At 46.9% G+C, this 22,801-nt stretch overlaps 1 protein-coding gene across 1 annotated transcript in view; it reads right to left on the bottom strand.

The window, feature by feature from the left end:
* Nucleotides 1–13: 13 nt before the first annotated feature.
* The window catches only part of SMAD3 (SMAD family member 3), a 76,365-nt gene continuing 53,577 nt past the window's right edge, over nt 14–22,801 (bottom strand). Inside the window, exons 2-9 of the mRNA XM_026673126.2 lie at nt 19,842–20,035; nt 19,586–19,720; nt 17,746–17,820; nt 15,777–15,827; nt 12,849–13,061; nt 10,066–10,203; nt 5,998–6,142; nt 14–2,243 (exon numbers count right to left, since the gene is read on the bottom strand). Of these exons, the coding sequence (XP_026528911.1) occupies nt 2,120–2,243; nt 5,998–6,142; nt 10,066–10,203; nt 12,849–13,061; nt 15,777–15,827; nt 17,746–17,820; nt 19,586–19,720; nt 19,842–20,035 (1,075 nt within the window). The 3' untranslated portion in view covers nt 14–2,119. The remainder of the gene's footprint in view (nt 2,244–5,997; nt 6,143–10,065; nt 10,204–12,848; nt 13,062–15,776; nt 15,828–17,745; nt 17,821–19,585; nt 19,721–19,841; nt 20,036–22,801) is intronic.

Here is a 22,801-nt window from a genome sequence, read left to right as displayed (position 1 = left end):
CAAGGTTGGACACCCCTGCTTTATAGAGTAAGATTCTATAAATGCATATTTTAAAGACGACTCCGGCATGGCTCTGATATCGAAAGGTTGAATTTAACCCTACGAAAAACCCAATTGGGTTTCAGATGCTGCATATATACTGTATATTAATCAGATTGAGAACAAGGCATTTTAGGGTCCTCTGAGGCAGCCATTTCTGTTTCTGAAGGCCGACAAGATTAATACTGAACTTTAAACAACCCGTCAAGACATTAATCTGAAATTTAAAAGGTATTTCTTATCTGCATTCCCAAATATTTGCCAGTCAGCCAACCTGAACAGACATACAACCTACTCAATACAGTTAAATGCTTTGAGTTACTTGACCACGAGGTGAATTGTGTTCTTCGGTATTGTTTTAGCTTTTTAGGTTTTAATTAAAATCTGCTCAATTCTGAGGAAAAATAATGGATTCGCAGCTTCTGGGAACTGGTTACCAAGTTTCTTTGTGTTTAAGTCTTGAGAATCTAGAAGTAGGTCCAAATTTCTGAACAATTCCAGATGGGTTGACTGGTGATGAATAACACTTAACTTCTGATCGCAAAAACGTGGATTTCACCCTCACAATCACGAAGCGGATTAGAACCAGAATTACTGGCCACTGTAGAACCCTTGCACACATCCACCCACCCACCCACAACTGGCTTTGAAGAGCAGTAAGCAGGGCTCCAAATCTGTTTATAGAGGTTTGCTTAGTTACAAGAATCCAAACAGTAATCACGGTCAATTAAATCATCTTGGAGCCGGTGCTGTGGTCAGGCTGTTCCGATTTGATGGACGGAAAAAGATCCGTTTCAGCAGATGAGTCAAATGACCAAGGAGATCCTATTGGTGAGGAAGGCGTGTTAAGTTTCTCCTGGCCAGTTTTGCTCCAGAACAGTTCTGGCTGGCTGTCTTCTTCCCTTAACAGAACATAATATAGAATAGAATAGAATAGAATAGAATAGAATAGAATAGAATAGAATAGAATAGAATAGAAATAGAAATAGAAATAGAAATAGAAATAGAAATAGAAATAGAAATAGAAATAGAAGTCCCCGGACTTGGCAACAAAAGCTATGCTGACTGGAGAATTCTGGGAGTTGAAGTCCACAAGTCTTAAAGTTGCCAAGTTTGAAAACCTCTGGAATAGAATAACAGAGTTGGAAGGGACCTTGGAGGTCTTCTAGTCCAACCCCCTGCTTAGGCAGGAAACCCTAAACCTTCCAGCGGATGCTTTTGAGAGGCAGCTTTGGAAGCAGGGCAGGCAAACGTGCTTTTCCAAAAGCCGCCCTCCTTTCAGAGGTTCTTGAGAAGATCATGAGCCCAGCAGGACAGCACGGAAGAAGTGGCAGGTTCCGAGCAAGTCCAAAGGAGAAACCACCTTCCAATAGGGACTGAAGGCCGGGGGAATGAGCTGGGGACACTTTGCCTTTAACACACAGGAGGCCTTCGCTGCGGGATCATCCCAGGGTCCGTTTCCGTGTATGAGAGGAGTCAGCGCTTTCCTTGGGGCCCCGAGTCCTCTTCCTCTTCCGTTAATGGCACCTGATCCATCGGGCCTGCAAATGAGGAGGACGATCTCCTCTTCCAAATGGTTGGCAGAGAAAAAGGCACCATCGCCCAGGCAGCTGCTCAGAAAAGGAATATTAGAAGGTGCCCCGGTTCTTCTCCCCCATGGGCCTGGCGCCAAGTGGGAATTCCTCGCACGAAGAGGTAGGAAGGAGGAAGGGCAGGGAGCAGACAGAACCGCTTCCCTGCTCTCTACCCTCCCAAGAATGGCTGCCAAGTGCCACCCTGTCTCGCAAAGCCCATCAGCCACAGCCTGCCTTGTCCTAAATTAGACAGCCAAGCTGCCCATGGAGCCGAGGCCCCACCTGGGCATCTCAAAGCTTTTGGGTGGCTCCTCCGAACCCACGAAGTCTCTGCTCCAGTCAAGGATATCCAAAAAAATCTTTCACTGAACAGAAGAAGGAAACGGCTGGGCCTTGGAAGGACACAGCCGCTTCTGTTTTGTTTTGTTTCTGTACATTACCGAAGAGGGGCTGACCTCTTTTGTCCCTACTCAAGACTTGACCTGCTTCCACTTTTCCTCATCCTTTTAAGACATGCTGGAGCAACGGATGCTCGGGGACCCCATCTGCGTCAAGACCTTGTCCAGCCACTGCAAGGGGCCGTTCAGGTGGAGCTCGATCCAGCAGGGTGTGCTCGTGACGGTCTGGCGCCTGGAACGGAAACACAAGAGAGGAGGAGGCATGGCATCTCCACGAGAACGTGGAGGAGAGGAGAGGAGAGGACGACCAAAACCGAAAGCCAGAATCGGCTCTCTTCCTCCCGAACAGCAGAAGCAGGTTAACCTCGCCCTGTTGAGGCTGGTCTGGTCAAGAAGCACACATTGTGGTCTTTATTGTAAGCTAAAAACATGGGTGGGATTCAATCTTTTAAAACTGGTTCTGTGGGCGTGGCTTAGTTGGTGGGCGTGGCTTGGTGGTCATGTGATTGGCTGGGCGTGGCCAACTCAACATCACTCACATCGAGGCACGCATCTCCTCGCCTGGCCTCTCGTGACCGTGGGGATGCTGCAACAGTCGTAAGCGTGAAAAAGGGTCATAAGTCACTTTTTTCAGTGCCATGGTAACTTTGAATGGTACCAGCGGTGGGTGGAAGAACCATCGCCTTCCGGTTCTGCTTCCTGAAAGATCAGGCCAGTGCTAGGAGATTCAGACCCCTGCCTGGTCCAGCCCCCCATGTGCTTTGCAAGGGGCCTGGGAGGGAGAGGGAGGCAGGCCAGCCCTGCTTAGCCAGGTAGGTCCCCCTCGCTGGGCCAGGGGAGGCAAGCATCCAGCTGAGAGGTTCCGTGAGAGGAAGGGAATTGGGGGTGCTCCTAAACGCTGAGCCTGCCCTGGTCCAAGAGCATCTCTCTCCACCTTCTGACCTAGTTGGGGAAATAACTCTGCAAAGGTCCTGCTGCGCCATTTGGGCAATCAGAGAGAGAAAGAGAGGAGAGAAAGAGAAAGAAGAGAGAGGGAGAGGGAGTAGAGAGAGGAGAGAAAGAGAGAGAGGAGAGAAAGAGAAAGAAGAGAGAGGGGGGAGAGAGAGAGGGAGACAGAGGAGAGAGGAGAGAGAGAGAAAGGGAAAGGGAGAGAAGAGAAAGGAGAGAAAGAGAGAGAGAGGAGAGAAAGGGAAAGAAGAGGGAGGGAGAGAGAGAGACAGAGGAGAGAGGAGAGAGAGGAAAAGGGAAAGGGAGAGAAGAGAAAGGAGAGAAAGAGAGAGAGAGGAGAGAAAGAGAAAGAAGAGGGAGGGAGAGAGAGAGAGACAGAGGAGAGAGGAGAGAGAGGAAAAGGAAAAGGGAGAGAAGAGAAAGGAGAGAAAGAGAGAGAGAGGAGAGAAAGAGAAAGAAGAGGGAGGGAGAAGAGGAAGGGAGAGAGGGAGACAGAGGAGAGAGAGGAGAGAGAGAAAGGGAGAGGGGGGAGAAAGACTCCTTCTACTGACCCCACCTAGCATCATTAACCAGAGGAGAGCAAACGTTTCTCTAATCTGGCTGCAGAGGCTGCTGTCCCCCCAAGTGACCCCTGAGTAGACACGTAGCAGAAAGGCCCAAGGAGATTCCCCCAGAAGGGGGTGGAGAGGGAGGGAGGGAGGGAGGGAGGGGAGCAGCCCTGGCTGGCCTGGGATGGAGACCAAGGGATACGAGGCCCTGTTGACCCCTGTTTAATATGCAGCTGGGGGCCCAGTTGCAATGCACAAGCACAGAACGTGCTCCGGCCGGCTGTCCCTTCTCAAGGACCGAGGCCTCCCAGCCCCACCCAAGGCCGCGGAAGCAGCAGCAGTGTGCACATCTGGGGCTCATTAGACACCCTGGCCATCGGCCAAGGCCCAAAGCAGCCGGAGCAGGGGAGCAAGCCAACAGCCCAACAAGAGGGACTCCAGACATCTGGAGTAGCTGCGAGAGGTAATGCGAGAGGCCTGGGGCGCCCACTCCTTCCCGGCCGAGGTGGGAAGCAGCACTGCTGCCGTCTATTCCCAGGAGCTCATGGAAGCACAGCCAGGATTGCCACCACCCCCCCGGCCCCCTTCCTTCCTTCCTGGGGTCCTTGCAGGCGGCTTGCAGTGTCTTGGTCCTGGGGTTACAACCCAAACCATCCGTCCAACTCCCACTTTCCCAGCTGGGAGCCTCTTCTGCCTCCTGCTAAACATTCCTTCCTGCCCTCCAATTCCCTGAACGGCCATGCAGCCAAAGCCGTCCCTTCCGGCATCGTCTCAAGGGCCACCTTGGGGCACCGCGGTCATCTCTCGGCCTCTTCACCCAGCCATCTCGAGGCCCAAGGCCTAACAGAAGAACAGGCGACGTTGGCGGTCTTCTAGTCCACCCTCCCATGGTCAAGCAAGAGATTCTCCACCGTTCCAGGCAAGTGGCTGTCCAGCCTCTTCTTCAAAGCTTCCAGGGATGGAGCACCCATAAATTCTGGAGGCCAGCAGTTCCACTGGTTGATTTGTCTGTTAGGAAGTTTCTCCTTAATTCCAAGTTGCTTCTGTCCCTGATTAGTTTTCATCCATTGTTCCTGGTCTTGCCTTCAGGCCAGAAGTGGTCTTCAGCCGGTTCTGACCAGTTCTGGAGAGAACCGGTAGCGGAAATTTTGAGTAGTTCAAACAACCGGCCAATGCCACCTCTGAGTGGCCCCGCCAACCCCATCTCTTCTCTGCCTCCCACTGAGTCCCAGCTGGTCGGCTGGGTCTCCTTTGGTTGCCCTGCACGGGAGAACAGAGCTGGAAAGCAGGTTAGTGGGGTAGGGAGGGAAGGGGGATTTTGCAGTCTCCTTCCCCTGCCACGCCCACCAGTGGTGGGAGTCAATTTTTTTTTTTACTACTGGTTCTGTGGGCGTGGCTTGGTGGGCATGGTGTTGTTTGGTGGGCGTGGCTTGGTGGGCGTGGCAGTGGAAGGATACTGCAAATTCCCCCTTCCCTCCCCATCCCACTAACCTGCTTTCCAGCTCCGTTCTCCTCTGCAGGGCAACCAAAGATCGGCTGGGACTCGATGGGAGGCAGGGAATAGATGGGGTTGGCGGGGCCACTCAGAGGTGGCATTGGCCGGTTCTCTGAACTACTCAAAATTTCCGCTACGATTCTCCAGAACTGGTCAGAACTGGCTGAATACCCAACAACCACGCCCACAGAACCAGTAGTAAAAATTTTGGAATCCCACCACTGCTTCATGTGCTTTCAAAAATAGGTTGACTTTAATTTCTTGGTGGCAGCCCCTCAAATATTGGAAGACTGCTATCATGTCCCCCCTTGTCCTTCCTTTCACTAGACCAGACATACCCAGGGGTCGGATTCAAACTTTTTAACAACTGGTTCTGTGGGCGTGGCTTAGTTGGTGGGCGTGGCTTGGCGGTCATGTTGTTGGCTGGGCGTGGCCAACTCAGTATCACTCACATCGAGGCATGCATCTCCTCGCCTGGCCTCTCATGACTGTGGGGATGCTGCAACAGTCATAAGTGTGAACAATGGTCATGTCACTTTTTTCAGTGCCATTGTAACTTTGAATGGTCACTCCACACAAGCAAAGTACCAGCAAAGGAGGGGGAAAAAAAACTCCAGAGAAGTTCCTGAGACAGGAAGTCTAGTCCTGCCAAGAATGTAATAAGGGTTAACGGAGAGGCAGTTCCTGTAAGCAACACCAGAATGTTTCCTTCCTGCCTTCCTTACAGGATTAGCCCAGTAATTTCTTCAAACAACCCGTTCTCCAAACTGCTTAGAATATTAACAACCGGTTCTAGCAAATAGGTGCGAACCGGTAGAATCCCACCCCCGGACATACCCAATTCCTGCAAACGTTCTTCATATGTTTTAGCCTTCAGTCCCCCAATCATCCAATCAATCCAAGAGGAGCTAAGGACTCGGGACGCTCCCCCGCCCTCCCCCCCCCCATAACTCTGGGCCTCCTGGAGCTCCCCTTCCATTCCATGAAATGCTGACCTGTACTCGGCCCCCCAGCCCTTGACGAAGCTCATCCGGATGGTGCACATGCGTGTCAACTGGTAGACGGCCTCAAAACCCTGGTTGACTGACTGAGCCAGGAGGGCTGCAAATTCTTGATTGTTAAATATCTTCAAGTTACACCCTGTTGGAGGACAGAGAATGAAAACAAAGAAGAGGGGCAAAGTTAGGAAGCATTCTCTAACGGCATCTCCACGTGACCTCTTTTGGGTCCTTCAGTAGCTCACCACACACAGAACAGTCTCCCCCAAAGCCTTCAAGGTGAGTGAAACAGATGCACAAAACTCTAGAATTAAAAAAAAAGTGGAAGGGATCTAATTTTCTAAAAAGCGGGCAACCCCTTCCAAGGGTAAATTTCCCCATTAAATAATCAATCAAGAGCTTCTTGTTCTCAATGTGAGGTTTTGTGAAACCGCAAGGTACATGTTAGTATTGGCTCTGCTAGTAAATGCCAGAGAGCAGTGATGTCGTCATATATCAATTTGGTTAGTTGCTGGGTTAACGAAAATGTAAAGAGGCCACCTTGGACATCAAACAGGGATATTAATCGTTATGAATGTCAGCTATTCACTAAGTCAGAGGTCTCCACGCTTGGCAACTTTAAGACTTGTGGACTTCAACTCCCAGAATTCTCCAGCCAGCATAGCTGGACATAGGTGTCAAAAGCGAGAAATGTCAGAACTTGGTCCTTGAAAAAGGGATGGATGGAACACTTTGGGGGCAACCACTGAGAATGTCTTTTTAGACTCGGTGATGCAGAGGTTGGAGTGCAGTACTGCAGGCTACTTCTGCTGACTGCCAGCTGTCTCCAATTTGGAAGTTCAAATCTCACCAGGCTCAAGGTTGACTCAGCCTTCCATCCTTCCGAGGTGGGTAAAATGAGGATCCAGATTGTTGGGGGCAAGAGGCTGACTCAGTAAAGCGCTTAGAGAGGGCTGGAAAGCACTCTGAAGCGATATGTAAGTCTAAGTACTTACAATTGCTGATGCCCTTCCTTCCTTCCTTCCTTCCTTCCTTCCTTCCTTCCTTCCTTCCTTCCTTCCTTCCTTCCTTCCTTCCTTCCTTCCTTCCTTCCTTCCTTCCTTCCTTCCTTCCTTCCTTCCTGTTACAATGCAGAATTGCAAGCAAACTCTGCCCACAGTCAGTAGTTTGATCCTGACTGGCTTAAGGTTGACTCAGCCTTCCATCCTTCCGAGGTGGGTAAAATGAGGACCCAGATGGTTGGGGGCAATTTGCTGATTCTGTAAACCGCTTAGAGAGGGGCTGTAAAAGCACTAGGAAGCGGTATATAAGTCTAAGGGCTATGGCTATGGCTAGGTAGTCCTTAATTTACAACTGGAATCAGAATTTCCATTGTTAAGCAAGGTGGCTTGCACCCAATTTTACAATCTTCTTTTTTGCCATGCTTCTTAACCAAATCATGGCAGTTATTCAGTGAATCCCATGGTCGTTAAGCGAGTCCATCTTTTCCCATTGACTTTGCTTGTCAGGAGCCAACTGGGGAGATCTCAAATGGTGGCCACAGGACCCAGGACGGTTCAATCGTCATAAATACATCCCGGTTGCCAAGCGCCTGAATTCTGTTCCCATGTCCTGGTGATGTTGCAATAGTCATAAGTCCTAACCCTAACCCTATCCCTCTGTTACGGCCACTTAGAGCTGCATTGGCCTGGCCTCTCTTGCATGCTTCAAGCCCTGAAGCAGCTCCCAAAAATAAGCAGGCAGGACCTGCTAATCTGCAATGAAGGCCAGGAGTTACGCTGGCTTGGAAGAGCAAGAGACACAACATTCCTAGGTTAAAACCACACACACAAACACACAGGCAGCTCTATCTGAAATTAAACCACCACACACACACACAAATCTTTGCAATTGCAGTTCATGATGTTTGCAGTGCAAGACTTTCCCCAAGCCATTTTTCTAGCCCTTTCTTCGCTTTTTCGATCTCAAGAGTCCACACTCTCAGCTTTCAAGTGCATCTTCAGTCATAAGATCATAAGATCAAGTGTTTTAAAATATTCAAGACAAGCCGTTTCTTATTTCTAAATTGGGATGGCGTTAAAGCTTTTCACAAATCAAAGAAAATAGAAAACTAGTGAAAGATAGAGTAACATAACTTTTGAGAAAGACAAAAAGGTTTCTACTAAGCTAAAATTGTTCTCTGTATTACTGTAGAGATCTGTAAAATGATGGAATACAGGAAGTCCTCTAGTTATAATGCCAGGGGACCACATAGCTTGGCCACAGCACTCCAGGCAGTCCCAGCTGTCTCTGTAATCCCAAAAGACGTGGGTCATTAAACGGAAGCAGAGAGAAATCTCTTCGTAACTCCAAACGGTTGCTGAATGAATGGCCATAACTCGAGGACTACCTGCTTTGCTTTTCTACTTTAATGCTCGTCGTGTAAAGTGGCTCGTGTCAGCTTCAACAGAAACTGCTCTGATCCATCAGCACAGACAACTTCTGAAACTGGGGATTTAGCCAAGAAATCCAAAAATTGATAAGTGGCTGAAATGATCTTTCTTCAAGCGAAACGAGAGGGCCAGTTCAAATGGGGGCTTCTTTCGTGGATGTCATTCAGATTCGGATGTGGGCCAGAAACCAATAGTAGCATTTGGCCTTTTTTTTAAGGATTCCCTGCATGAGTCCAGCCAGCCAAATATTCTAAGGAAGATTTTGAGCCTATGTCAGAACGCAGAGATTTATTGCAAGGCAAAAGAGAAGCTAGATTTTGTGGTCTAGACCAGGGGTCTCCAACCTTGGCAACTTTAAGCCCGGTGGGCTTCAACTCCCAGAAAGCTGGCTGGGGAATTCTGGGAGTTGGAGTCCACCAGGCGTAAAATTGCCAAGGTTGGAGACCCCTGGTCTAGATGTAAGTTGTGCATGCACGTGTTGACTGCAGGGCCGATATACCAGTCGGGTAAGAACTAATCCAGGAATTGGCAATGATGGCAACTTTATCAGCTGAGGACTTTGACTCCCAGAATTCCCAACTTCTCCGAAATGAAATCCACTTGCCATAGTTGATGATTCTGGCCTAACCCGAGGTCCACCTCTTATTCAGAGATTCTCGGACATAATTCTCTTTGCAACTCCAGTGCATGCAAAAAAAACCCCACCTCCTTCTAATTCTCCATCGCACCTACCAACAGAGCTATCAACCAGTTTAGACCGATCCAAGCGGGAGATGAATGCAAATTGTTTTGCAAAACTGGATAAGGTCCTCCAGAAAACCCAAGTTCTTGAAAAGATGAATCTTGCATTCAACATGCCAATACGGGCTTTTAAGAACAACAACAACACGGTCTCCAGCAGTGGGATCCTCCTACCTGTTCCACGATCACCTGAGAGGAACAAGAAAAGTGCAGGGTGGGTAAGAGGACCGATCCTGCACTTTTCTTTCTCCTCCCCGCTGATCTTCGGAGGCCTTTTTTAACTACCGGGTCAGGTGAACCGGTCTGAACCGGTAGCATACCACCACCGACAGTCTCAAATCTCATTGTTTGTGTTTCCTTCTTCCTAGAAGTGGCAGCTAATTTGGGGGGGGGGGAGAGAGAGAGAGGGAGAGAGCGAGAGAGGGTCTCCCATGGAAATCCTGCTGTGATTCTCAATTGCAGAGATTCACTGCCACAGAGTCAGTCCTCTGGGCCAACTCATTGGACAGAAGTTCTCAGGGACGACTCACTTCACTCGGCCCTTCTTCACTCTACTGCCATCGGGTGGGAGATAGAGAAGCACAGCCAGCCACCCCAACGGGCTGAAGAACTGTTTCTACCCGTGGACTGTCAGACTCTTGAACTTCATGTCAAGGTGGTACGATAGACTTGCGGGACCGGTGTGTTGTGCAACCAGGTCACCTAGTGTAATAAGATTGGGACTGGGTTAGGGACTTCTGTCCTCACCGTGAGTTGTGTTGTGTTGGGGAGGGTGCACGAAGGGAGGCTCAGCCAATCTCACTGCACGCATGTTGTACTCTTGACAATAAAGGTAATAATTGGTCAGAGAAAGACACAAAACACAAAAGGAAGCAGAGTCAAAATAGGTTACCTGGCGGTATCTTGCACACGGTAGCTGGGTGCCAGCCATAACGCTGGTTGCAGTTGGGGGACTGGACAAATATGGCACTGTCACTAAGGCACTCGGCAAAAACTTCCCCTCCAATGTAATACAGTCTCACTCCTCTCCCTAGAAAACACAGGTTCAGCATCAGGACAGCAAAGAAGACAAAGAGTTTGATCTCTTTTTGGAAGCCCAGGACTCCTTTGGGTCCTCCCAGGCAGCAAGAGGCATGGAAGGTCGTTGCACCCTTCTTCCAGAAAGCAACTTAAGTGATGTTTTGTAACATATCTTGACTGTGTCTATGGAGAGTCTCAATCATCCAGGTCATGGTTGTTCCAAAGGTGTTTTTTTCCCAAAAGGCACCTTCTTACTGCATGGCCTCCTCTACTCGTTGCAGAATACCTTATGCCACCAGACTCAAAATTCTAGACCTAGAAAACCTTGAATTACGCTGCCTTCGGTCTGATCTTAGTATATAAAATCATCCATTGCAATGTCCTACCTGTCAATGAATATTTCAGCTTCAACCATAACAATACAAGAGCACACAATCGATACAAACTCAAGGTTAATCGCACCAAACTTGATTGCAGGAAATACGACTTCAGCAACAAAGTGGTCAATGTCTGGAATACTCTACCTGACTCTGTGGTTTCTTCCCCAAACCCCAAAAACTTTAACCTTAGACTGTCTACTATTGACCTCACCCCTTTCCTAAGAGGTCTGTAGGGCGTGCATAAAGCGCACCAACGTGCCTACTCTCCCTGTCCTATTGTTTATTTTTCTTATATGTATCCATGTATTCATAACTATGTTTTTACTTATACCTATTATCTTGTAAGCAATTGACAAACCAAATAAAATAAAATAAATAAATATCCCAAAGGTGTTTTTCCCAGAAGGCAACTGGACTTTTTTGTTTTTTCCTTGAAAACATCCAGAACTGAAGAAGCTTCTTGGATGAGAGGTGAAACATTTTTAAGGAAAAACCAAGAAAGTCCAGTTGCCTTCTGGGAAAAAAAAACACCTTTTGGATAGCCTGATGGTCATGCAGTGAGAAGACTGGGCTGAATTACCTATCCTGGGTCACCAAGGGGGGAGAAATGGAGAGCTGGAAAGAATTTGAACCACTCTGCATTCCAGGGAAAGGCAATTGGATGCCACTCAGGAATCTGGGGTTTCAGTTCTGTCAGAGTATATTCATGAACTGGAATAGATCCTGGTAACAAGGTCAGCCAACGAATAGGCATAACAACTAAGTCAGCCAATGAGGACTGTTTGGAAACTGAAACTAGAAGTAGCCTAGGCGTGGCTCTATATTAAGCTCTGCAACTCTGTTGAGCTCCGAGTCTGTCTATTGAAAGTGAAACTGCTTCTCTCCTCTGCTGTGTGTCTTGCTTGCCTGCTGAACTAAAGTGAGACTGAGGCCTGTTTCTGAGCTCCTGAGTTGCTGCTGTTCTGCTCTGAACCTGTAACATGTCTGCTTCTGTGTGAGTTTGCTCCATGCTGGAGAAATCTACAACTGGTATTGTAAAATTTACTTTTTGTGTTTATAAAGAAGTTAAATGAAGCCTCAGCCACCTGTGTTTTACTTTTCTGGCGCTGAATTTACACTGCAATACTTTGAACAAGTTCTCACAACGTGGCTAAAGGCTGATGGGAACGATAGTCTGAAACATCTGGAATGTGCCTTCCCTGTGCTGTAGCTACTACCGCATGCAAGTTATCTTAGGCAATAAGTTGCTTTCTAATAAGTCAGCCCTCTTTTCCGTAGTCTCCAGGAAGAGGCACTGATGGAAATTCCATTATTTAAAAGGTCCAAAACTGATGAAGTCACTACAGCTGGAACAAAGTTTATTTGGGTTTTTGTTTTTTTTTAATCTCCAAAGCATGGCAGCTAGTTCTATTTAATTCCCTCTGTTCATTGATTCCAAGTAATCTGGAAAAAATGTTATGATTTGTTAACGGAACTCAAAAAGAGCACCATTAAGAAACACAACTTTTTCAACACTGGAGATTTTGATAGACTGGTTTGTTAAAGTCGTTGCTCTCATCCTGTGGAAGGGAATCCAGCTTTCCATTTTTGTTGGTGAGAGAGAGCCAGCTGTAAGAAACAGAGTTAAAAAATGTGCTTGTGTGAAGATCACAGAAAAGTTGATGCCTTCCAAACATTAAGTTTATTTTATATAAAGAAGAAAGATAACAAAGCCAGACGGCCTTGTGTAATTAAATGTGCAGCATTTAAATTAAATGTGGGGAACTATGGCCTCTTTTTATGACCTTGGACCAACTCCTAAAATTCCCGAGCCAACATGCTATAACTATGGCTCCTTTACGATGTATGGACTTCAACTCCCAGAATTCCCGAGCCATCATGGCAACTATGGCTCCTTTACGACGTATGGACTTCAACTCCCAGAATTCCCGAGCCATCATGGCAACTATGGCTCCTTTACGACGTATGGACTTCCTCCTTTACGACGTATGGACTTCAACTCCCAGAATTCCCGAGCCATCATGGCAACTATGGCTCCTTTACGACGTATGGACTTCAACTCCCAGAATTCCTGAGAGGAACTCTGGGAGTTGAAGTCCACACGTCATAAAAGGGCTACAGTTCCTCACCCCTGACTTAAGGTAAGCAGAAAAGCGACGTGTGTCCTAACGGCTAAACTCTCCTGGTCGAGTTCAGTGTTTACACAGGGCCTGAGTCCCTTCCACCACCACCCTTTCCAGCCCACTTCCCCCAAAGACAAGGCAATGGAGGCTACCAATGTGCCGCCTGGTCAGCTCCACAGCTGCATTGCGGTTGACATTGGAAAGCAGGCCGAGGCAGAAGCGCTCCGAATTTGATGGGTCCGTGAAACCATCCACGGTCATTGAGGGCTGAGAGGCGTGGAATGTCTCTCCCACTCGCTGGTTGAGCTCATAATAGGAAATGGAGCACCAGAAGGCCGGCTCACAGTAGGTGACTGGCTGGAGATCTGCAAGCAAAAAAAAAAATGGAGAGGATAAAGTTTGCTTCTTCTCACAGGTACAGTTTATAATAAAATGTGTACAGGTAGTCAGAATAATAGAATAGCAAACTTGGAAGGGTCCTTTGGAGCAGTGGTCGCCAACCGGTGGGCTGGGGACCATTGGTGCTCTGCGAGAAAAATTTTTGGGTCCGCAGAGAAATGTCACTCCCCAAAGCAATTAATCCAGGCTGTGTGGGAACACAAGGCTCCACCCTCCACATGGCCCCCGGGAACACAAGGCTTGTGTCGCTTGCATTGCAAGCAACACGAGGTAGTGAGGGGAGGGGGGAAAGGGCAGAGGGGGGGAACTTGCCTTACTCGCTCCATGCGTCTTGCCTGGCCACCGGGCTGCTTCTTTCCACTTCTTTCTTCTTCTGCTTTTGGCAGCATGCAAGGAAAGCAGCAAAGGTCTTTCTTTCTCTCCCCCAAACTCTGCCAGAAATGAGTCTTGGGGACCCTGCAAGGCCTCCTGCTCCAAGAGGCTGCGCCGCAACAAAAGACTCATTTCTGGCGGAGTTTGGGGGAGAGAAAGAAAGACTTCTGCTGCTTCTGCTGCTTTCCTTGCATGAAGCCAAAAGTCTCTCTCTCTCTCTCTCTCTCGACCCCCCAAGAATGGAGCTGGAGACAGTATCCTGCGATCCCAAATAAAGAACGATCGATCGGTAGGAAAACGGGGTGGGGAATTTTCCTGCGGGCTTTTTTGGGGGATTTTCCCAGGGCCTCTGGGCCGCGGGATTTAAAATTATGAATTTGGTGGTCCCTGAGGTCCAAAAGGTTGGCGACCCCTGCTTTGGAGGTCTGATCCACTGCTCAAGCAGGAGACCTTATATTAGTGATGGCAAATCTTTTAGAGACCTGAGTGCCCAAACTACAACCCAGAACGCACTTATTAATCGCATAGTGCCAACACAGCAATTTAACCTGAATACTGAGGTTTTACTTTAGAAAAAACAACTGATATAGTAACATCTTTTTTTCTTAAGAGAAAAAACACAATAACAAAGCTTTCAATGATACAAACAACTTTTGATATTTACAATTTCGGGCTCACCTCAACCATAATTTTATTTAATTATGTTTTTACATTTCTGAACTGTCCATCTCCCTCAAAGAGGGAATCTTGCCGATGGCAGCTCTGCCCCCTACCAAATACATTTGGGCAACATTAATAGAGGATTTGAACCCCAAAATCAAACACAGCCTTCCCATTCATCTTTCTAGCAAGTGTAGGTCCCACTTCGATCTATTCTTAGACACCAAATATTCCTGGTTGCGATGCTCCGTCTACAACAGGGGTTTCCAACCTTGGCAACTTTAAGACTTGTGGACTTCAACTCCCAGAATTCCTCAGCCAGGAGTTTTGATTTGAAGTCCACAAGTCTTAAAGCTGCCAAGTTTGGAGACCTCTGGTCTACAAGATAGAAGTAATTGTGGACTGTCAAAGAAGTCTAATGACCAGCCACTGACCAGCTTTTTTCTCCATAATTCTCTTTTAAAGCCATCGAAGGTGCCACCATATTTTGGGGCAATGAATTCCTTAGTTTAACTCTGCATTGTGGAAAGAACTTCAATGAATCTGCCTTGAATATACCACTCCTCAAGTTTCATTGGATGACCCAACATGGAAACACTGAAAATGACAACAACTTCCAGATTTGTCAATAAATACAACCAAATGGTGGATGAGGACTTGAACTGCGGTTCAGTAGAGGTTGTGTGGGCAGCATCTCCAAGCCAAGCTGAGTTGAGCGAAATGTTATTTGTGCCTGTGAGCCTCTTGTCAGTGGATGTTGACAAGAACGAGCTAAATGCCACAAGACATTTGTTACTTAAATCATATTCGTGCAAGATTAAAGAGCTGGCTTGTTGCCACACATCTGTTTTCTCACTCAGGAACCAAAATAGTTTTTTTTTTAAGAGAACTGGAAATGATCTCAGAGTGGATTGCTTCCTTAGGATACGTACATTCGTCTTGTCAGAAAGAAACAGGTGGCAGAACTTCAAGAGAAAATACAACCTGATAAATTTATTAACTGGGAGTGAAAGTGGAAGGAGAATGCCAAATGTTGAGTCTTTTTTTCACAATTTAGTTTAGTTTAGTTTATTGTCATTGCACCTCGTAGAATGAATTTAAATAGCATCTTCTGTGTACAATTTATGACTATAAAAATAAACACAAACATACAACCTTCTCATTCTATACAATTGAACTGAAACCCCCTGATATTGCATTAATATTGCACTATACAGTAGAATTCAATAGAGTTACTGCCCTGGGATAGAAGCTGTTTTTCAGCCTATTTGTCCTTGTTTTTATTGTCCTGTACCGTCTGCCAGATGGTAATAGTTCAAAAAAAAAAAAGGGTGCCCAGGATGAGATGGATCTTTGACAATGTTTTGAACTTTCTTAAGGCAGCGGGAGGTATAAAGCTCTTCCAAAGAGGGGAGAGGGCAACCCATGATCCTCTGGGCAATGACGTTCACCCTCTGGAGTGCTTTCCTATCTGCCACTGTGCAATTGGCAAACCTTACACAGTTGTGCAGTAAGTTAAGATACTCTCTCTGGTGCAGCGGTAGAAGGTCACCAGCAGTTTTTCCCCATTAAAGCCACCGTTCTGTAGCACCCTCTATGACTCCACCTCCCAGGGGAAAATCAAAGGTCCCACATCATGCTACACTTACCCAGATTACTGTGTGCAGGAGACATCGGATTCGGAGATAAATTTGGAGAACCTACCGGGGCAGAAGAAAATTCAATAATTAACTCTTGAGACAGATCACACACTGCACTAACCCAAAGTTTGCATAATTGTGACCTGTTGAATAAACCACAGGAATTGTCTTCACATGCTAAGCCAAAGTGCTTTGGTGCGGTGTACAAATTAGCTTCGTTTTTAAGTTGAGGGTCTTACTAATCTCCAAACAATTCCTCAAGGAAATTCTGTGTTACGGTTCTAGAGTCCAAAAAGTGATCTGAAAAGCTGTTGCTCCCTTCCGTGTGTCCAGATTGCTCTAGACTGGGTGAATAAAAGCTATACCACCACCTCTAATTTAGATGCAACAGGGGGGAAAAAACCCCTCAACTTTAACAAGGTTCATTTTGCCATTTGCCAAACAAATTCAAAAAAATATCCGCCTCCCTCTATTTATGGACTTCTCCATCTCTTTTCTTGAGAACTGCAGATGGCAAAGATGGAACTAAACTGGGAGAAAAGCAGAATTGGGTTTTGTACTCCCATTCAGTCATTTATGATTATAAATAGCTATTTTAGGTACAGTTGTCATGTTTTGTGGTTTACATCAGCAGTATAGCCATTAGCTGCAACTCTCTCAGGCTAACATTCTTCTTGAGAAGTGCCCTCAAAGAGTTGTTTGTTGTCTAACTAAGCTAGGAAACCGGGGTTAAATCCGGGGTGGGATTCAACCGGTGTAACAACTGGTTTGGTGAGTGCACACGCAGTGTTTACATTTCACTTTCTGCTTCAAGGCCAGTGTGTAAAACAGCTGATGCGTCGCAATCCACTGTGCCGCGCAAAGTAGCTGAGCTGAAAAACCCAGAAATAAAGCACAGACTATAGCCAGGACAGGCTTACCCAACAGCTGATCATCGGAGTAAACTGGTTCACTCCCAGCTGACCTTAGAGCTACCGGTTCACCCGAACCGGGACAAACTGGTAGAATCCCACCCCTGGGTTATACCCTGTTCAATGTGCATCTCCTCCCTACGTGGCTGGTATTGAACCCAGGACTGTTGCTTTCTTTGTCAGCCATCAGCCACAGATGGGAAAAATAACTCCTGGGCAGAGAAGGAGAGAATAATCTAGACCAGTAGTGGCTAACCTTTTGGGGCTCCTGTGTCAAAAATTGTGTGCGCGCTTGCACGCTGGTGCTCGCGTGCCAGCACCCAGAAGGCAATATGCGCCCCCCTCACGCCTCCTACACATGCACGCGCAATCCCCACCCCCCTGCACTGCACTTCACAGCTGATTTTCGGCAGGTTTGAGGCCTTTTTCGGCCTCCCAGAGGCTTGAGGAAGGCTTCTGCAGGCCGAAAACTAGCCCCGTTTCATCACTTCCGGTATTTTCGGAAAAACAGGAAGTGACAAAACAGGGCTAGTTTTCGGCCTGCAAAGCCTGCAGAAGCCTTCCTCAAGCTTTTGGGAGGCCGAAAAAGGCCTCAAACCCACCGAAAATCAGCTGTGAGGCACGCGCATGTGCAGTGAGGTAAGTTTGCCTGCAGCTCGCATGCCAGCACAAAGGATTCTCGTACCACCTGTGGCATGCGTGCCGTAGGTTTGCCATCATGGATCTAGAGCAAGGGTCTCCAACCTTGGCAACTTTAAGCCGACGGACTTCAATTCCCAGAATTCCCCAGCCAGCTTTGCAGGCTGGGGAATTCTAGGAGTTGATGTCCACTAGGCTTAAAGTTGCCAAGGTTGGAGACCTAATTTAGACCAGGGGTGGGGGAAGGTGATGGGAGGAGGGTGGTGAAAGGAGGCAAGATCTCAAATACGAGGAAAGAGAGGAGGAAGGAATCCTCTCAGGGATGGGATGAGTTTTCAAGACTTGGCCAGAGTTGAGTGGCGAGACAAGAGAACCATTCCTTTTAATCCCACACACAAAAAAAATATTCATTTCTGCTTTTGATTTACCTGCATCTAAACCGTGGTTCATTTGATGGTCACTGGTTTCTCCATCCTCGCTCAGATATCCGGGAGGCGGTGTCTCTAAAGAGGGGGAAGAAAATTAAAATAAGAGATTTACCAAAGCCGCACCATTCCCCAGCTGCACTCCCCACCCACCCACCCGAGCTATTTATCAGTCTTCCAGTCTGTTTTTCTATTCAGTCAAGGTCCCAAGATAGGCCAACCAAAATCCAAATACCACAGTTGAAAGCATGTCTCAAAACTAATAAAAACGTGAACAAATTATTAAAAGCCTGCTGGCAAGGGAGATGCCTCTTGGCTGCTCTTCTAAGAGAAGTCAGGAGAGCTCTGGGGGAGAATCACGCAGGAGAAGGCCTCCTCCTCCTCCTCCATTCTCTCCTCCATTCCCTCCTTTTCCTCTTCCTCCATTCTCTTCTCCTTCTCCATTCTCTCTTTCTCCTTCTTCTCCTTCTCCATTCCCTTCTCCTCCATTCTCTCCTCCATTCTCTCCTCCATTCTCTCCTTTTCCTCTTCCTCCATTCTCTTCTCCTTCTCCATTCTCTCTTTCTCCTTCTTCTCCTTCTCCATTCCCTTCTCCCCCTCTTCCTCCATTCTCTTCTCCTTCTCCTCCTCCATTCTCTCCTTCTCCTCCTCCATCTCCATTCTCCACTACTACTACTACTACTACTACTACTACTACTACTACTACTACTACTGGAGAAGCATCCTCTCTTGCAAAATGTAACAGCTAGAAAGGCCCAAAAGATGAGCATAAAAGAGTAAACAGATCAGACCTCCAGCCCTTGCTTATTCAGGGAGACCAAGTAAAGCAAGTGACCAGTTTTAAGTTTCTGGGTGTTACCCTAAAAGAGGACCTGACCTGGGGTGCTCTCATATTGCAGCCCTGGTCAAAATGATACTACCTGAGATTTCTCAGGAAACAACAACTGAATGAAAAACTGCTGGTGACCTTCTACCGTTGCACCAGAGAGCATCTTAACTTGCTGCACCTCTGTATGGTTTGCCAATTGCACAGTGGCAGGTAGGAAAGCACTCCAGAGGGTTAAGGTCATTGCCCAGAGGATCATTGGTTGCCCTCTCCCCTTTTTGGAAGAGCTTTATACCTTCCGCTGCCTTAAGAAAGTTCAAAACATCCTCAAAGATCCATCTCTTCCTGGGAACCCTTTTTTTTTTTTTTTTGAACTATTACCACCTGGCAGACGGTACAGGACAATAAAAACAAGGACAAATAGGCTGAAAAACAGCTTCTATCTCAGGGCAGTAGCTCTTTTGCTGTATAGTGCAGTGTTGGTGTGGTGTCGGGAGTTTCCGGTTCAATGTGTGGAGGGCGAAGGGTGTGTGTTTGTGTTTATTTTCATGGTCCTGACGTGCACTGAAGACGGTGTTTGATTTCGTTGTAGGAGGTGCAATGACAATTTTAAAAAGAGTAAAAAAATAAATAAACTAAACTCCTCTGGTCAAGATTTGGTCTTTGAAAATAAAATAAAAAATAAGACAGAGGGCTTTATAAGCCATTCCTTGCTTACCACCTGGTTGTGAAATAAGCAGTGAAGGCTTCTTGGAAGCACAGGTGAGTAGTGTGTACACCGGGGAGTAGTGGAGGGTCAGGACTGGAAAGAATCTGAGCCGGAGGGGAGGATAACAGAGGCCCTGGAGGAGGAAGCCCACCCTTTTCAAAAGGGTCTCCTTCCCCTCACACCCAGAGTTAGCTGGGCAAGAAGGAGGCCTGAAGCCCTCGGGGCCAAAGCGAAGCGAGTTTTCCTGGCGCTTGAAAGGAAGCCCCTCCCCGCTCTCCTGCGCCCTCTCCTTCCTGGGGACGCCATACCTGGAATGTAGTTGCTCTGAGGCTCGATGCCAGCTGGGAAATTCGTGTTCTCGGGAATGGAATGGCTGTAGTCGTCGAGCGGAGGGAATTCGGCTGGAATTTCCGCGTGTCGTGGGACCAAAACCGGAGGTAATACTGCGGAGAAAAGCAGCCAGTCGCACAAACGCGGCCCACTTTGGGGCTTCTGATGAGGAGACCCCCCCCCTCCCTTCGCTCCCCCAACCCCTTCCCCTAGGGGCCCCTGGGTTGGCCCTACCTGGCGTTTCCACTCTTTGGTAGTGATAGGGGTTCACACAGACTTCGTCCTTCTTCATGTTGAAGGCGTATTCGCACATTTCCATGGCGCGCAGTTCGTGGTGGCTGTGAAGGTCTGGCCACCGCCACAGCCGGCAATAGATGACGTGCGGGAGACCCTTTCGATGGGAGACTTGTAGCCGGCCATCCAGCGACCTGGAGTTGGAGAGAAAAGACGCCGTTGGGAGACAAGACTTAGCTAGAAGCTCTTCGTTTTTGCCATTAAACATTGTGGTCAAACCATCAAAAATTAAGATTAAAGATAGCAAATAACGAGCTGGATACCCGTGCTTCACTACGAAACTATTTGGTCGGGCTTAGTTTTTTGGGAGGAAAAGAAGGGTGGGGGGGAATTCTGCCTCTGCCTACCAGCATCCATCGGTATTCATCTAGCGTCCTGTCAGGGTGTGAGAGAGTTGAGGGCTGTTTGGAAACTGAAACAGTATTTGCTGTGTGAGCAAGGAGGAGACAGCAAGGAACCTGGGCGTGGCTTAGCTCAACTGTTCTGTATTAAAGCTGCTTGGTGCTGTGAAAACTGAAACTGAAATTCCTCTCCTCTGCTTGTGTTTTGCATTTGGAGCAGATTTCTTTCCAGGTGGGGAAGGGGAGTAGGACTCCTTAGCATCAGAGGATGTTAATAATAATAATAATAATAATAATAATAATAATAATAATAATAATAATAATAATAATAATAATAATAATAATATAGGAAATACTAATAGCTCTGATGGTCGTTTCAAAAAACCCTTTCTTAGTTAGCACCTAGAAGCCAAGAGGAAGATACATGCCAAATTTTAAATTTGTAGGCTTTATGGTTCTGGAGATTTTGTGATGATGCGTAAGTGGTATTTTGCTTTTATATGTATAGATAAAGATAAATATTTAAATAGCTGCCACTATTAAAAGGCATTCTTGAAATAATTTCAGAAGCTGTTAATCCAAAACAAGTCAACTACTCATTTACAGGATCTCTGTATTTACTGGATCTACCAGATCGTTAGAAATGCACTGGGGGAAGGTGGGTGGGAGAAACAGAAAGATTACTTGCAAGACTAAGATTTTATTATCTTCTATGATCTTATTCTCAAGGAAGAACCTAACCACAACCAAACCTACTGCAAAGTTACCTGAGGTTTATTTTGGGGTGGGTATTTCCACCCCATCCCCAAAGCTACAGCACAGGGCCTTTTTATACTTTTTGATTTGTAAATTTATCAAGCAAAACTAAAACAATTCGGCAGGAAGATGCAAACAGACAAAAAGGACACACAATAGTGATAAAAGTAAAATAAAACTTAACAAAAAAAAATCACAATATTAATATACAACTATCTCAGTCCTTTAACAAATTATTAAATCTGGGCTTTTTATAATATAATAAAGACCCGTTTTTAAAAAAAATCAGCAAAGACCATGTCTCTTGAATACCCTTGTTAATAACTGCAGTTTTGATTTTTCTATATCTGTGCAGGATGACTCTCTAAGCCAACCTAAAAAAAAAGCCAAACTTCTTCATAAATTGCCAAAATATGTATCTTTGGACTTGTGTTCACCATCATGTTTACGCTGTTAACAACCGTGATTTTTCTGCCAGATTTGTGTTAATACTTGCGATCAAAATCTCCCTAACTTCAGAATGTGACACAACTCCAGTGCAGTGTGTTGTGCACAAAAGTCTGAGAAGTTTGCTAGCCTGGAAACTTCGGTAGAGGACAAGACGCACAAACAGGGCTGGAGCAGGAAGGATGTTCTTGGTTGGCATCAGAACTGCTAATGCCAAGTGCCAGCCTGGCCTGAAAGCATCCACCACAGACTCTGGAAGCCGGTGCCAACTACAACAAAACCCAGCAGCCCCACCCCCTACTTCGCCATTTACTTACTACCACTTAAGCCGTCTCTCTGGCTGACCGACTCTGCCTTTGGGCGAAAGGGATGCCAACTGGCACAGTTGCCCATGCTGGTAGTTGACTGGCAACTCCTGTTTCCCTGCTCGGGAAGGGATGGAGGAGAGCATTGTGGTCCAGTGTCAGCAATGCTGCTTCCTGTGGCAAAAGAGGATGTTCCTCCCAGAAAGCTAAAAACAAACCACCCCAATGTCTCAATGCACCTCCTCTCCACATGTTGTGTCTAGAGAAGGAGAGATCTGGGGAAACCAGCCTTCCCGGTCAGCAAGTGCGTGCTTATAGTGGGCGGCTCCTCAGGAAGCATGGGCTGGATCAATAAGGTGGGTGGAAGGAAGGAAGGAAGGAAGGAAGGAAGGAAGGAAGGAAGGAAGGAAGGAAGGAAGGAAGCTTGCCTGCAGCTTGCTTGCCAGAACAAATGGCTCTGCATGCCACCATCACGGGTATAAGGTCTTCTGCTTGAGCAGGGGTTGGACTAGAAGACCTCCAAGGTTCCTTTCAATGCTGTTATTCTCTTATTCTGTCATCTTGAGATCTGTTGGTTTTGGTTTGGAGAGATTCTCTCAGAGCTCTTCCCAATCTGTTTTTTGTTTTACTACAGATGCAACGATTTGGAATCATCGGCACACTTGGCTTCCTCCTGCCCTCCATTTACTCCAGAATGTTTATAAACACAGGCAAAACTATTGTTTGCAAGATCGCTTCCTTGGGGACTCCACTCCAGTTTGAAAACGGCCCATGGATTTGTTTGGCTGCATAGTCTGCAGACCCGGAGTTACCATAACGATCAAAACAAGTTTCTTGAAAACAATTCAACAAAGAGGAAACATCGTAAAAAAAAGCAATCAAACAAAGCTCCATAAACGTCAAGAACTACGCTTGCCTGTGGAGGGATCAGATCCAAGATCTTCCAACAGAGTTTGTGATGGCCTTGTTTTCTTTTTAGATCGAACCTTTGGTCTGGATTCCTGTTTGCTGTTCTTTAGCAGGACGTAGGAATCCCTGTCTTCTCAAAAAA

This window comes from Notechis scutatus, chromosome 11 (assembly GCF_049901735.1).
Source record: "Notechis scutatus isolate UNSWTSFEM ecotype Mainland chromosome 11, rNotScu1.2, whole genome shotgun sequence".
Classification (NCBI taxonomy): domain Eukaryota; kingdom Metazoa; phylum Chordata; class Lepidosauria; order Squamata; family Elapidae; genus Notechis; species Notechis scutatus.
The sequence above is the reverse complement of the archived record's forward strand: the minus strand, read 5'-3'. Positions and strand labels throughout refer to the sequence as shown.